Consider the following 17,110-nt stretch of genomic DNA (forward strand, 5'->3'; position numbering starts at 1 on the left):
AAGGAAGGTTTATCAGGGGGCTATGCCTAATGCCTGTATAGCCTCCTATCAGCTGTTCATGTGCCTGTACATGCAAAACATTCTGAAAGATGTCAAGAAGTGCTTAGACCATTTTTTTTCTAAATCATTCCAATAACTTTGTTTTTTAGGGATTTCATAATGTTGCTTTTGTATTAAGAATTCCTATTGATACTTCTTACCAATGGAATCTATTTGGGCTGTCGTTTTTATATTATTACATGAAGTGTGTATATCCTTAGATAATGGTCATGAGTACATTGCTTTTATTTTGTGTGACAAAGTCCTTATGTATATTTTTATGAGCCTTGTAATTTTGTTTTTATTTAATATATGCACCTTCATTTAATCATCATAGGCATCTTTATATGTCTATAGCCTAGACCTGCATTATTGTAATGACTGTTTTTAATAATTTTTATTTATATTATGAAATGTTAATACATAGCAATGTAATATCTTAATTTTATTTCTATTTTATTTTGATATTTTTGGTTTATTTTTATATGTATTTTTATTGTGTTATTTCTAATATTTTATTGTAAATTGCTTTGATTTCATATTTAGAAAGGCAATTAAAAAATCTAAGCTAACTAAACTCCTTTAAAAACATGGAGTACAGAAAACATACGGTCTGTTTAACTTTTAATGTTTTTGGACTGATATCCAAAGTCTCTTCAGTGGCTATTGGTGCCTGCGGACTCACCTAGCTGCAGGACTCAGACCTATGACAAGACGTACAGCATAGGTCCATTGACATGCAATGGGGATAATCTGTTTGGAGATAGTCAAGGAATCGGTGACTCAGATAAAGACCACTGTATGATGCTTCTGACTCTCTCTAGTGCTTCTCCACAACCACACTCCTCAGCCGGGAAGTTCTTGAGTGGAACATATTTCTATCATCAGAAGAGGCACTTTCTACTACCCCTTCATTTCCACCAGCAAGCAGGGTCCTTGCTCTCACCCAAGATAGCAGAAGGCACAGTCTGCATTCCAGCCAAAACCTGGGACAAGGTTTTTACTGTGTCGGCAAGATCTTAGATGGGATACCAGTAGCCATGCTGGAGAAACTTCCTGTTGGAGGAAGGCTTAGGTTTTACATAAACCATTGGCTCTAGGTTCTTTCTTCTATTCTACACAAAAACTGTTTGATTACCTTCTATAGCTTTTTGAGTCTGGTTTAAAAACAAACTCTGAAAGGGTTCATCTTGGTGCAATTGTTGCTTACCACCACAATGCAGAAGGTAAATCTTTTTGTACAGCCTTTTCAAATGAAGTCTCCTATTAAGCCTCCTGCTGTGTCATATGATTTCAGCGTGGTATTGATCCAGCTAATTAAAGTTCCTTTTGAACTGCGGGACTCCTATGAGCTAAAGTGCCTGGCCTGGAAGGTCATATTTCAGCACCCAGAGTCAGCGAGCTACAGATCCTAGAGACTTGATCACCATACACTGTCCCAGGTTCTGCATACACATCTTAAGTTCTGCCTGATATCAGATTTTCACCTTACCCGGACCAGTCGTCTTTTCAATATTTTTTCCGAGGCCACATGTCTACAAAGGTGAACAAGTGGTGAAAAGTTTGTATTGTTAGAGAGCTTTAATTTTATATCTGGAGTGGACTGGATACATTAGAACAGGGCTTCCCAAATGTTCAGCCAATGTGACCCCTTTTTAGCACTTAAAAATTCATATGACTCCAGGTGATGACCAAAACAAAATAGGGGGTTGGTCCCCTTCCATCAATCATTCCACTCTCACTTCCTTGCGTTCTAGGTAGTTCCCTCCCTCAACATGCACCATCTTCAGCCAATCCTCTATCCCTTACAGAGGACCTCTTCTTAATTTCCTCTCCTCAAACTGATCCCTTCTTACATCCCCCAGCTCCTCACCTCCCAGGCTGTACTCTCACCATATTCAATCCTTTTTCATCCCCTCAGCTGATCTCTCCCTCACCCCAAGTCTTTCTTATAATCCCCCAATGAATCATCTGTCACCTCTTCCCTTTCACCCCATCCCCCAGCTCCTCACCTCCCAGGCTGTACTCTCACCATATTCAACCCCTTTTTCATCCCCTCAGCTGATCTCTCCCTCACCCCAAGTCTTTCTTATAATCCCCCAATGAATCATCTGTCACCTCTTCCCTTTCACCCCATCCCCCATCCCATCCCTCCCATCATCACCTCCTGTCCTCCAACTCTTCTTCCACATCTACCTAGATGATTCCTGCTCATGTCCAACTCTAGTCATCTGTCAATCCTCTCTTTCACCCTCCACAGCCAGTCATCTTCCCCCACATCCTCTCCAGATGACCCCCCCTTTTGAAACTCTCTGCCAGCTGATCCAAACCGCAAATTCCTCCTGCATCTGACTCCTCCCTGCAAACAAACATTTCCTGGCCAGGTTCAATACACCATTTTCCTTTGGGCCCCAGTCCAATGGTGGATGACAATGGGTGGGAAAAGAGGGGAGGCTGACGGGGGCAGCATTGATCTCTTAGGTATATTCAATGATGGGTGAGGAGAAGAAGCAGTGGCAATCTCCAGTAGCTCATGCTCACTCAGCCCTCACCTCCCATCATAGCTGGTTCTGAGCTCAATAGTGATCTACAAGCAGCTGTTGCATTAGTAATAAAAGTTAACAGGGAGCCTCCAAGCCAGTGCCAGCTCACAAATCCTACAACATGACTGATTCTGCCTCATGCAGGCTTCCTGCTACCACAGAAACTCATATGAGGGTGGGGCTGCTGCAGGGACTATGTCTATGTGCTGGCTCACAGACCCAGTGCTCATTTCCACTGCTAATGCTGGAGCCTGAAGAGTGCCACTGTTTCAGGTGTTTCTGACCCCATTTGGAGTCACAATCCACAGTTTGGGAAGCTCTGTCTTAGTCTACCCAGCCATTTGTTTAGACTGACATCAATAAGCCTGTAGTTGGCTTTGCCATTGCCAAACAAACCTCTATGCCTGGCTCCATCTGATGATGTCACCTGCTTGTGAGGACTGACAACCTACTGTCCTTGGAAAACACCTTTTACAGGTAAGCAACTCTTCTTTCTTAGCAAAGACTCCTGATTTTCTGGATTCAATTTAAAGCAATAACTCTGGCCTTCTTTTCTAGATACAATTTAAAGTATGAACCCTATCCTTCAAGACATTGAATGGCTAGAGATCAAGTTATTTACATGATTGTTTATCCAGTTATGTACTGAATCAAATCAGCTCAGGAGACATAGTAACAGACACAGAAGAAGACCAAATGGTCCATCCACTCTGCCCAGCAAGCTGAATATGGCGGCAACTGCCGCCTCCATGCAGACCACCCCCAAGCCCTCTATCTAGTAACTGCCACCAGTGCAGATTTTCCCAAGCCTTATGTTAAGGGTAGTAATAATGACAATCAAAACCAAGCAACTATCAAACCCATAACAAAATTACTGCTAGCATAATTTTTTTTTTATTTTATCTTTATTAAGCTTTACAAATTATAAAACAAAGTGATACTTTGTAGAAGTATTAGAGAGTACAAATTAAGGAAATACTATCCATTGTGAAATAAATTACAAAAAAAGAGACAACATATCAATCTCTCGTCCATCATAGAGGAAAATGGAGGGGGGGGGGGGAGGGGAAGTAAACGAGGAGAACAAAAGTAATATATTAGCAAAAGACATCAAATGCAGCGTGAGACACCCCACAAATTACAACAAGATCCACAGATACTATTTCCGGTAATTAACAGCAGGGACTGAAGCTCTCACATTCAAAAACTCCCGCAGCTGCTCTGGACTGAAAAAAATAGGGTATTATCCCGCAACTTAATTATACATTTATAGGGATAAAGCAAGTAGAAACTTGTGCCTAATGAAAGAACCTCAGGACACATGTTTAAAAAGACTTTTTGACGTTGCTGAGTAACCCTAGCAAGGTTGGGATATACCCGAACTATACCACCCATGAAGGAAACATTTAAGTTCTTAAAGTAACTTCTCATAACTATACTTAAGTCTTGCACAGAGAAAAAGGACACCAGCAAAGGAATTCTATCAGCGTTTTCTAGGTATTCCATCAAATTAGAAATGTTTCCCTCATGATTAGACTGTAATGAACTTTGCCTCTGTGGAAAAGACACGATCTTCTTTACAGCCGGAATTACATCAGAAGAAATCTTTAAGGCTTCAGCCATATATCTTTTCAAGGTAATCAAAGGTAGTTCACCAAGAACCTTAGGGAAATTTAATAAGCAGAAGTTCAAATGTCGCAGAAAAATTTCCATGGTTTCCACCCTTTTCAGGGAAGACATACGCTCCCGAATGATTACAGTATTAGAGGCCTGTAAGTTTTTAACATCATTCCCCAGTGCCTGAATAGTAGTGGAATGATCTTGAAGAATTTGCTGGTGATCCTGTCCAACTAAATCCAGTTTTTGTGAAACAGTTTCCAATCACCATGTTTGTTAATTGAAGGAAGAGGACATACCTGCTATTAAGTCCCAAAGGGACTCTAGTGACCACTGCCGGTTTCAAAATCTCCAGGGGAAGCTGAACACCCCTCTCTCCAATTTCTGCAGCACAAACACTCCCCTCCAATGTAACTGGGGAGGCAACTCCGGCACCCACACCTCCCGACGTGGGGTCTCCAAACTGCTGGACAGGAGAGGAAGTCAGCACCCGATCAAGCAAAGCGCAGATAACTCCATCTGACCAAGGCACCCCCAAAGGATCATGTCTCAGTGCCCTAGCACTGTCGGTGGTGCTTGAGGGAGAGGCCAACAGCAGCGGTCGAGGATCTGGAGGACTTAATGATATCTCCTCAGGTGAGAGAAGAGCTCCTCTCTCTGCCTCACCAGTGGGGTACAAGGCCCTCGATTCCAAAGTGGGGATTGCATACTCATGAATAAATCGCTGGTCTGCGGGAAAGCAGGGTTCAGATGGAAAAACCCTAACTTTCCCCTTCCTCTTTTGTGGCATTGAAAAAGAGGGAAAAAATTATTAGAAGAAAATCTTGAGGGAGCATCGGAGCAGTGCAGAGTAGCGCGCCCTCTCACGCATCCATCTTGGTTCTGCCCCTTCTTGCGTCTCTGCTAGCATCATTTTTATGGGGTAGCCAGACATTTTGATAATTCAGATAATGCTGCTTGAACATGCATAGGTTTTGGGACTTGGCTGTAGAAAGCAGTCCTATGCTACATAATGCTTTATCCCAAATGTGTGTGTAGCAGTACCCTGAACCATAAAAATTCGAAGTCCAGTGTTGGTTGCCATCTGAATCCAATTCCCCCACTATCGAAGCGGAGAATAATGGTTTCAGTTGCGTCAAAGCAAAAAATGATAATTTGGCAGCAAATGCTAAATAATTTTTCTATGCCACAATTTAACCATTAATTTGTGGAATCAATTGTGTGGGCTGGTCACCCCTCCTCTATGCTAGTCACCCCCAAGTCTTATGTTAAGGGTAGTAACTGTTGCTCTGTGCAGGTTACCGACAATCTGAAATGTTGCACCTAAAGTTAATATAGATAACTTTTTTCTTCATTTCCATCCTCTAGCCTTTAGGGATCTGCAGTGCTTATCCCATGTTGTTTTGAATTTCATGATCATTCTCATCTTTACCATCTCATCTTGGAGAGCATTCCAGGCATCTGCCATCTTCTCTGTGAAGAAATATTTTCTGATGTATGTTCTCAGCCATCTCCCTTGGAGTTTCATATTGTGACCCTAGATATACAATTTTCTTTCCAATGGAAAAGAGTTGATGTGCATCTTTAAAACCTTTCAGGTATCTGAAGGGTCTGTATCATATCTCCCCTGTACCTCCTTTCCTCCAGAGTATACATATTTAGATCCTTCAGCCTCTCCTCATAGGTTTTTCAATACAAAGCCCAAACCATTTTGGTTGCCCTTCTCTAGACTGCCTCCAATCCTGTCTCTATCCTTTTGGAGATACAGTCTCCAGGACTAAACACGTTACTCCAGGTGAAGCCTCACCAAAGTCCTGTCAAGGGCATTATCACCTTTTTTTTTCCTGCTGGTTATTCCTCTCTCTATGCAGCCCAGCCATCCCTCTGTCTTTAGCCAGCACCTTTTTACATTGCTTTGATGCCTTCAGATCTCTAGACAGACTATCACACACCATGGTCCCCTTCATGGTTTGTGCACATAAGTATTTCACTCCCTATCACATATGGTTCAGTTTGGATTATTGTACCCCAAGTGCATGACTCTGTACTTCTTGGGATTGAATCTAGCTGCCCAGTGTTCAACCACTCTTCAGGCTTTCTTAAATCGTTTTTCATTCTCTCTACTCCTTTAGGTGTGTCCACTCAGTTGTAGATCTTAATATCATCCACAAAAAGACAAACTTTTCCCTCTAACGCCTTGTAATGTCACTCACAAAGACATTGAACAGAACTGGGTCTCAAAACAGATTCTTCAGGGGTTCCACGTAATACTGTTCTCTCTTCAGATTAGGTTACGTTTACCAGTACACACTCTCTTCCTGTCAGTCAACCAATTTTGTAATTCTTTCCTAGGCTTCTTGTTTATTTATGAGCCTCCAATATGGGACTATATCAAAAGCTATACTAAAATCCAAGAAAACCATATCAAGTGTTCTTCTTTGATCTAATTCTCTAGTCATCCAATCAAAAACATCAGTCAGATTTGTTTGACAGGACCTTCCTCTGGTGAAACCATGTTACCTTGGGTCAGGTCAGGCAACCTCTCAGATTGTAGATAGTTCACTCCTGTATTTCAGCAGAGACTCCATTGAATTTCCCACCACTGAGGTAAGTTAAACTGGCCTATATTTTACAGTCTCCTCCTTGCTACCACCATTGTGAAGCAGGACCACAATTGCTCTTCTCAAATCTTGTGGCACTATTCTCATTTCCAGAGAACTATTGAACAGGTCTATCAGAGGGAAGAGAATTAAGGAAAACAATTTAACAACAAAATTCTTCTTGGTATTTTAAATTAAAATTGTACTGTATTATATTTTTAGTTGGTTTTATCATTTTCTGTCTTGGTTTTCTATTTATGACTTTGATAACTTATTTAATTTCCTACTATTTACCTTTTTCGACTTGTTTTTCAGCTAGAGCACTTGTGGAAAGACCAGTAAGAAATTAGTGTTATGCTAGTGTTGTCATCTTAAAAAAGGCTGGTTTCAGGGATATGTAGAGTCCTTGTATACAAAATGTGCAAGCCATTTATAACGCACAATTATTTTAAGAAAAAAAATATTATGGAAAATATGTTTTTAGAATTAACCATACATTATTTCTAATATGGAAGAAGCTCTCAATTTTAGTTTAAAGTTAGTAAATACTTCTTTAAAAATGGATATGGAATGCTAAAGACATGTGTAGACTATCCGAGGCTCTTCAGCTTTGTTTCACTATTCTCATCTTAATAGGATTCCCATGATGTCACTTTTCTTGGCACAAGTGTCTTTCAGAAATGTAGTAATTAACTAAAAATATAAGAAAGGCTTACCAGTCAGGAAATAAAACCACTCCTCAAATTATCTTCCCTAGCAGCTTCTCTTCTTTCCCTACTAACTTCCATCTCTCCCCCTACAACTTCCTAACCCCATCCCACCTCACCCTTGAGAGGAACCCATAGTAGCTCTGGTATGAGCTACTGTGACCTGTGGCTACAGCTTTGAAAGTCACATACTGAACTGTACTCATGTTGCTTAGCAGAAAATGTTGATGAAATAGTTTCAAAGTAGTAGAGCTGAGAGTGGCGGCAGAAGCAGTGGGAATGGGTTCCTTCTGCTCTGGGGGGTCTGAGAGACTGATAGGAAGCAGGGAGTGGGTAGAAAGCTGTGAGGAGATGCAGGAAGAGGTGAGTTACCATGGAGGGAAGAGAATAGATATGAGAGATGAGGGGGGAGAGAGAGAGTCTTCTGGCTGTGGGATGTGCCGCTCTTCTTCTCCTACATCATCTACTGATAGAAATACTTTTTTTCCTTTCTGCAATTAGGTGATTCCAGGAGAAGAACTTGCATCATTCTCTTCAGCCCTGTAAACACACTCAGCACTGACAAACAAATGAGTGGGTTTTTTCAGGTCCTTAATATCGACTCGCATATAGGAGATAGTTGACTCAGAAGTACTGTTTAAGACCAGGCAGTTTTAAATAAATGGACCAAAAATTATTTTTGTAGCAAAACTACTATACTACTGTTAATGAGTTGGGGATTTTTCATATTTTATGTTTTATCTTGAAGTGTTTGGTCTTTTATTTGCTGTAGTGCTGACATAATTTAGCAGTAGGAACCCGATAACCTTTCTTGTGGTGATACGTATCTGTTATCAATTCAAAGTGATATGTTTTCTTTCCCTGTCAAAATTAAATTTGGGGCTGAACTTGTGTAGCTGTCTTTGATCTCAAAGATGTTGGCAGAAGAATGAATTTTCATTCTTTTTTGCAGATATCAAAGAACTAACTGAGGAGGTGAGAGAGGGACTTGGGAACCTTGCAGTGGTGCTGCAGCTTTACTTGAAAGAGGAAATTCAGGATTTTTCTCAGCTGCCACCTGGCTCAAACATTCTTGAATACTTCGCCAAAGTAAGTGTCAAACCCAGATTCATGATTACTTCATAAATTTTGCTTGTCCTGCTGTGTTGATTATCTGATGATAGGAAGCCTTCTGGAGAAATATTATCATTTTGCTCTTTGGTGTCAGTTTTACCAATAAATTTGATTCCATGTCAGCATAGCTTGTTTGTTAAACTCCTACTCTTAAGATGGTATTTCTTTGCAAATACTTGCTGCTTTGAGAAATTTAATGCCTTGTTTTAAACAGAAATTGTCATATAACCAGCAAAAGAGTTGGCAAAGCTGATTATGCCCAGACAGAAGTATACCATTTGCTATAATAGGTATTCTTTCAGCAAATAACTTCAAAATTAAAGAGAAAATAGCATTTTTTTAGTTGTCCTTGGTTTTGCTTTGTGCACATGAATCTTGGTATACAGGAAGTTTCTCCAATAGGCTTTGCACGGAAGTTGTTCGGTCATGGGGTGCAATTATAGTTTCTCACATAATGGGATGTAACATCTGGTTGAAGAAGAGCGCTCTGCCAGTAATTGGCAAGATCACTGGGGCATTGCATATACAAAGAGATGATAAAAGAGCAATGTGAGGACCTGAGAAGTGATGCTCTTTTTCTTCCTGGCATTATTAGCGTCGTTGTTCCTGAGCAGCAGAGGGAAGTCACAAAGAGGGAAATCCAAAACTACACAGCAGGGCGTGTTTAGCACTGTATTATAATATTATATACCTAATGGACTGCATTTCACCCTTGCTGACTTATGGTTTTATACATAGATTACATCCATTTCTCATCTGAAATAGTTCATTTCTGGAAACACCTTTTTTGGCAATGGGGAAAAACCTTTTGATATTTAAAAAACAGGTGTTCATTATGATACATGAGATAAAAAGTTAGGGCAATTTTGTGTGACTTTGAAGTAAAACGTGGGAAGTTTAACTTTAACACAGAATGAAATGGTGAATCAGTAAAGATGCCTAAAATGGTCAAAGTATGAAGATTGGAAAGGTGATTCCATGTCTACCAGTCTGTATTGACAGATGAAGTGGGGGAGGGAGGAGACTTTAAAGGGGATTGTAGTAATGAAGTTGGGACAGGAGTAAACGGAGGAAGGTTTTGGTAGAAAGGAATAATAATAAAAAAAGATTTAATGAGGTGGTAGAAGTATAACTGCATAATTTAGTAGGGGCACTGCAATGAAGATGAAAGTGCAGGTAGAAAATGCTAATGCAGTGCTAAGTGTGCAAGCTTGAGCTATTTACCTGTTGTTAAAGACTGAAGCTGAAGGATTGGGAGAGATTTTCTCGGCAGGAGTGTAGCGGGAGAGCAGGAGAGCACAAAGGACAATACCGACTGCTAAAGAAATTAAATTTGAAAGCTTGATTCTGCTTCTCCAAGTAAAATTAACTAATCATGCGAACGATGACATGAAAGAATGCCCACAATACAGGTAAGGTTTGCCAGTAGAAAAGGGGCAATACAGAAGCAATAAGGTAAATGGTGAAGAAAAACACAACAGGGGTGTGGATGGAGGAAATAAAATGGTAGCACATAACCTAAATAAGAGAAAAGTGTACAATTTTATTATCATAATTTCAATGTTTCAGGAATGTGTCCATAAAGCATAAAACCATACTCACACCTCACACTCATTCACAACCTTAAAATTCAGAGTACAACATAAGGCCAGCATGTATATTCACAATGAATCTATATGATTGTTATAATATACATACATGCAGCATATAGCTAATTCCCTGTGGACTTGTCCACTTACAATCTATGTATATTTAAATGCATAATACATCTATATTTTCTTTAATGCTGGTTCCTCTCGTGTAATTCTTTTCTTTAGAAATCTCCGTTTTCAACTTGATTGTATTCACGTGGTCTGACCCCAACAAGCGGCCCCTGTTTCACATGCGTTTGCTTCCTCAGGGGGACTGCAACCACTGAGAAAACCAAACGTGGATTTTAATTTTAATAGATACATATGGTGAGTGTGGATAATGGATACATATGGTGAGTGTGCCGGAGAGTTAGGGTTTAAAATTAAAATTAAAATCTACTTTTGGTTTTCTCAGTGGTTGCAGTCCCCCTGAGGAAGCAAATGCATGTGAAACAGGGGCCGCTTGTTGGGGTCAGACCACGTGAATACAATCAAGTTGAAAACGGAGATTTCTAAAGAAAAGAATTACACGAGAGGAACCAGCATTAAAGAAAAATATAGATGTATTATGCATTTAAGTATTAAATAGATTGTAAGTGGACAAGTCCACAGGGAATTAGCTATATGCTGCATTGTATGTATATTATAACATCATATAGATTCATTGTGAATATACATGCTGGCCTTATTGGGGCGGATTTTAAGAGTCCTGCTCGCCGGTGTGCCTATTTACATAGGCCTACCGCGCGCGCAGAGCCCCGGGACTCGCGTAAGTCCCGGGGTTTTCCGAGAGGGGGGCGTGTCGGGGGCGGGCCCGATCCGCGTGGCGTTTCCGGGGCGGGACGTAGCCGTTTCGGGGGGCGGGTCCGGGGGCGTGGTTACGGTCCGGGGCGGTCCGGGGGCGTGGTCGCGTCCTCCGGACCCGCCCCCCAGGTCGCGTCCCGGCGTGCTAGCGGCCCGCTGGCGCGCGGGGATTTACGTCTCCCTCCGGGAGGCGTAACTCCCCCGACAAAGGTAAGGGGGGGTTTAGACAGGGCCGGGGGGGGGGGGTTAGGTAGGGGAAGGGAGGGGAAGGTGAGGGGAGGGCAAAAGAAAGTTCCCTCCGAGGCCGCTCCGATTTTGGAGCGACCTCGGAGGGAACGGAGGTAGGCTGCGCGGCTTGGCGCGCGCCGGCTATACGGAATCGGTAGCCTTGCGCGCGCCGATCCAGGATTTTAGCGGATACACGCGGCTACGCGCATATCTACTAAAATCCAGCGTACTTTTGTTGGCGCCTGATGCGCCAACAAAAGTACGCCAAATCGCGCTTTTTGAAAATCTACCCCCCAGTGTATTCTGAATTTTAAGGTGTGAGTGAGTGTGAGTATGGTTTTATGCTTTATGGACACATTCCTGAAACATTGAAATTATGATAATAAAATTGTACACTTTTCTCTTATTTAGTGTTATGTGATACCATATAGAGAAAATAGTTCTTGTGGCCCAGAGAGTGTACCTTGTACGGTTACCAGATAGTATTTGGAAATAAAAATGGGCCATATTGCTGCAGGCTCCAAAGAGAGATTGAAAAAGGGATTAAGGATGAAGAGATGGCTGCTTGATTTATGTCCAGAAGGAAGGGTATTTTAGTGAGGGCAGTTTCAGTGCAAGAAAGTTCAAGCTAGATTGGAGAGAGCCTTGTAGTGTTCAAGGGTCATCTTGAAGGTAAATGTAAGAAAGGAAATTTGGGTGAAGGAGAATTAACTTGTGTGTAGTCTCATGTACCATAATATCTAATTACTTCCTTGTATTAAAGCCACTTATGTCATTTTGTTTTTCCCTGTTTATATGCCCCAACTCATATATTGAGATCTACAGGAAATGGCCTGTATTCCACTCCTTCAGTGAAAGCTGATCAGGATGAGACATAAGGTTTTCTTTAATGTAGCATCTTATTGATGGAATAATTTGCGAAAGGCTGTTTGCTTTATTAGTGATTATTTTTTTTTATCAGACCTTTAATGACTGAAATGCTGTTCAGCCTCTTTGTTTTTTTATTGCTTTGTCGTAAATTATGATGTACTTTATTGCTTTGATTTTTTTAGTATTTTTTTGGTGATGATTTATTGTTAGAGGGTTGTTTGTGATTTTGTGTTTTATTTATTTTGTATATTGTGATATTGATATTTCATCTTTGACCATCATGAAAAAGCAGGTTATAAATAGATTTTGATTCTTTAAAATTCAGTTACTTTTTCCATAATGTTTACAACTTCATATACTCCAAGCCAGAAACATTTATTTTGTGTGTCTGAAAAGTAAATGATGATAGACAATAATTATCATTTGGAAAAGTACTGATATGCATGTGTTATGTCACTAAGTAATGTTTTAAATATGTGAATTTCAGATTTGCTTCCACAAATATGTACAGTCAGTGTGTTGTGCCTGGTTCTGGTTCATATATAGGCTGTCATGGCATGTTGACATTTTATCTTGAGTAGTAAAAAAACAGTCTCTAGAGAAAACTGTTTAAAGCAGGTTTCCTGAACCAAGTTCTTTCACTTAAATCAGCTTGTTGATTATTTCCAAGAAGTTTTACATTTTGCTCATCACATGACAGGTCTCTTGGTATTTTTTTCTGTCTTCTCCCTGCTTATTTTAATTCAAGTTCTACCACTTAAAAGATTGAAAGTGGCCTCCAAATATACCCACTAATTCTATAAAATAAGTGAATTCATAGTCAGTCATTTAATTTAATGTTAGCACCTACTGAACTTAAAAAGAATGGCAGACTATACTGAGAATAAAAGTATTACTGCAATAATATTTCTTTTTGTTCCTGGCCACATAAAAAACAGTATAAATCTTATGAAGAGAGGACTATGGGCTGGCATCCCCAGTTTCCAATATTTCTGCAGATGCAACAAAGCCTCTGGCCTCAAAATCTGGGCCTAAACATGGAATCATGGGAAAAACCCCAATAAGCTGATTCCCCTACCTTTGCTAGCCTTTGCAGGACTGTTTATTACTGTATAGGGCATCTACCACCCACTCACCTGCTCCTATCTTTCTTTGCCATTGCCTGTTCCTGATACTAAACATGCTTTTTTTGTGTAGGGGGTATGTGCAGAATGCAAAATTAATCAAACATAACACTGAACTTCTTATAGAACAAAAGCATAAAGCAACTTACTTATAGATATCTTGCAAAGCATTATATATTTGTTCTAATCTTGTTGTCTAGTTACACACCTACTGTTTATTCTACTCTTATCTATTCATGATGTATAGAGCTTCCTAAAGGATGGACATGCAGTTATTGATTATTCATGGTATGAGTGGCAATAGCTATTATGTGTGTATAAACTTATATATGTATGAGTGTGCACACAGAGTATTTTGAAAACATGGGTTTTTAAAAACAAACTTTGAAATCCACTGAAGAATGAGAACTTAACCATCTGGTCTTACGCATATCTAGTTCATGTCCATTTTATTTATTTATGTATTTATTTAAACACTTTTATATACCGACGTTCATAGCAATATCACATCGGTTTACAGGCAACAGGGGTAAATCAAATGAACCAAATGAGAAGCATAAAGTTACAATAAACAGGACATACGCGAACTTGGGCTGTAGGGGAAGATAGTAAAGTATTACAGAACCATAGAACAAGGTTTTTCAAACAAATGATGGCCTAGAGAAACAGCAAAGAGTAACAGTTAATATAATATAAAATATAATAGAATATATTATGTTATAATAAATATAATACAAATATTGTCCTCGAGAAACAGGGAATTGTAAACCGGAGTTGTGGATAGTGGGCATCAGGGTGGAGGAAATTGAAGGGGAATACTAAGGTTGAGATAGAGTGGAGATGGGGAATGGCGGGGTGCGGGTACTTCAGGTATAGGCTTGTTCAAACGGCCAGGTCTTTAGTTTTTTTTTGAATGTGAGTAGAGTTAGTAGAGGATGCCAGGGGCAAATATATGCTAATAAAAACTGAACATTGTTTCTCAGTCGACAAGTGAGCATGAATTTGCAATAACATGTGGGACGATGCCAACAAGGACACAGGTCTTGGAGCATAGTAAAAGTTTTACTGAGCATGTGTATACATGCTATCTCAAGAGCCCCTCATCTTTCTTACTCTGAACTACCATATGTCTGTGTTCCCAGTGTTTCTATAAGATTTTTGTTGGCCATGTTTTTTGCCTCATTTTCCTACCTATTTGCAAGATTTTTCTCTTGACTCTGCCTTGGTAGCCCCTCAACAGAGCTTTTCAATTCTATATATAAAATTTTAAAAAATGGAGAAATCTAAGGCCAAAGAAATCTGAGGTTAGTGGGCTTAATGCCTGCATCTGAGAACACTGGATGTTCATTAAAAATACTCACTGTCTGCTATTACTGCCCAGGCCCAGATCATGACATTTCCTGTTGTCCCTGAAGACATAGCAGTAATGCACCTGGAAAATAGAGGGCTTGCGAAAGACGCCATTGAGTAACAACTCCAAGCTTCAGAGCAAGGCTAGGCAGTGGACTGCTGCAGTTCCCAGATCAAGGCCTTGTCAGATTCTCGATGCTGTATGAAGCTGAGATTGACTCCTGCACTCTTTCCACTATCACAAGTGGCACCAGCTGCTGGATCTGCCACAGGTCAGGAGTTGAGCGAGGCACGGAAGACTCTGGCAGCAGGTAAAGTGCCCAGTAGAGTGCCTAAGTGACTGGATGGGAATCCCCTCCAGGGCCATCTCCCTCTGCATCGAAGAAGCCAGTCTTCAGGCTGCTGCATTTCTACAATTCTTAGCGGACTTTGCGTCCATTCTGGTGTATAATTTCCTCAAAGATCTGCAGATGAGGATGTGGCAAGGTGATATCATGTTTTCTCTGGCCTGAAGGCAGGATCTGAAGTATAGAGTTGAAGCCTCTCCAGGCATTGGAGTTGCTGTAGTGGAATCAGTGTTGAAGAATGCAAAGTGCCCTTGGGATAACTCTAACATGCCTCCTGGGAAGGACCCAAAGGTGTTAGATAGTTTTAGGAAGTAGATCTTGCAGGGATCCATGCTTAACGCTCGAATTGCAGTTCTTCAGTTTTTCATGCTACAGTATTCATCTGTTTGCAAAAGCTCTAAGCTTTGATAGAAACATCACCCCTAAGCATGTAGAATTCCATCAAGTTATGGTAGAGTGAGAAGCATCTTATCTGTTTCTCTTATGAAGCTTTTGACAAATCAGCCAGAACTTTGGCTGCTTCTGTAAAATTACAAAGGCTCACATGGTTGTGAGTGAGTTGCCTTTCTGAAGATATGCACATCCTCTTGGCAGATGTACCCTGAACAGAGAGTAACAATTCTGGTCGCTGCATCTCAAAAAAGATAGTTGCGATGGAGAAGGTACAGAGAAGGGCAACCAAAATGATAAAGAGGATGGAACAGCTCTCCTATGAGGAAAGGCTGAAGAGGTTAGGGCTGTTCAGCTTGGAGAAGAGATGGCTGAGGGGGGGATATGATAGAGGTCTTTAAGATCATGAGAGGTCTTGAACGAGTAGATATGACTCGGTTATTTACACTTTCGAATAATAGAAGGACTAGGGGTATTCCATGAAGTTATCAAGTAGCACATTTAAGACTAATGGAGAAAATTCTTTTTCACTCAACGCACAATAAAGCTCTGGAATTTGTTGCCAGAGGATGCGGTTAGTGCAGATAGTGTAGCTGGGTTCAAAAAAGATTTGGATACGTTCTTGGAGGAGAAGTCCATTAATGGCTATTAAGCAATTATACTTAGGGAATAGCCACTGCTATTAATTGCATCAGTAGCATGGGTTCTTCTTAGTGTTTGGGTAATTGCCAGGTTCTTGTGGCCTGGTTTTGGCCTCTGTTGGAAACAGGATGCTGGGCTTGATGGACCCTTGGTCTGACCCAGCATGGCAATTTCTTATGTTCTTAACATATTTGGGGGATAAGGTGCAGGAGATGATGACTCTGATTAAAGAACAACAATGCATCCTACAGTCATCAGCAGTGGTGGAGAACCAGTGGCTCCAGTCCAACAATGCTTCTCCTTCAAGCGTCTGTTTTTCCAAAGTCATTGAGCTCCTCCCCCTCTCCAGCAGCAATGGCTACCCAATAGAAGATAGCAGAAAGAGAAGTGTCAACCAAAGGCCCAGCAGTAGTGGCAGCCTAAGCCTAGAATCAGTTTTTGACATCCTTGAGGTCCACCTCCTCCAATGAAAGGAGGAGTAGTCCTTTCTTTTGGACAGGTCCTGAAAATTGTGAAATATGTCCTATGCATATGGTTCTCTCACCCTCTTCTGATCCAATGAATGTCAGTCTTCAGTTCCAGTCCCTTTTAATTTTCTCTGTGGCAGCTAGAAGTAATCTCTCTCCTTCAACAGAAGGCAATCAAGTTTGTACCTTTCCAAGAATGTGGCAAGGGATTCTATTCCTGGTATTTTCTAATCCCAAAGAAATTGGAGGGGTTGAGGTATATCCTGAATTCGTAGAAGCTTAAAGAAATTATTATTTTGAGAGAGTTTCAAGATGAGCTTCCTCCAGATGATTGTCCCTTTATCCAGTCAAGGGATTGAATCTAAAAGGCACATGTATGCATTTCTATTCACTCTGCCCACTGGAAGTTCCTTTGGTTTGTAGTGAAAGAAGTGCATTATAATTACAAGATACTTTCCTTTGGCCTCTCGGCAGCTCTGATTGTGTTCACAAAATGTCTAGCTGTTGTGGCTGCACAGCTTCATCAGCAAGGAGTCTGCATATTCCAATAACTAAGAACATATAAGAACTTGCCATACTGGGTCAGATCGAGGGTCCATCAAGCCCAGCATCCTGTTTCCAACAGTAGCCAGTCCAGG

At 40.7% G+C, this 17,110-nt stretch overlaps 1 protein-coding gene across 1 annotated transcript in view; it reads left to right on the plus strand.

Moving 5' to 3' along the window:
- The window catches only part of SMYD3 (SET and MYND domain containing 3), a 1,539,893-nt gene that overhangs the window by 293,148 nt on the left and 1,229,635 nt on the right, over positions 1–17,110 (plus strand). The window contains exon 5 of the mRNA XM_029593951.1: positions 8,459–8,595. Coding sequence (XP_029449811.1) covers positions 8,459–8,595 — 137 coding nt within the window. The remainder of the gene's footprint in view (positions 1–8,458; positions 8,596–17,110) is intronic.

Source organism: Rhinatrema bivittatum, chromosome 3 (assembly GCF_901001135.1).
Source record: "Rhinatrema bivittatum chromosome 3, aRhiBiv1.1, whole genome shotgun sequence".
Classification (NCBI taxonomy): Eukaryota; Metazoa; Chordata; class Amphibia; order Gymnophiona; family Rhinatrematidae; genus Rhinatrema; species Rhinatrema bivittatum.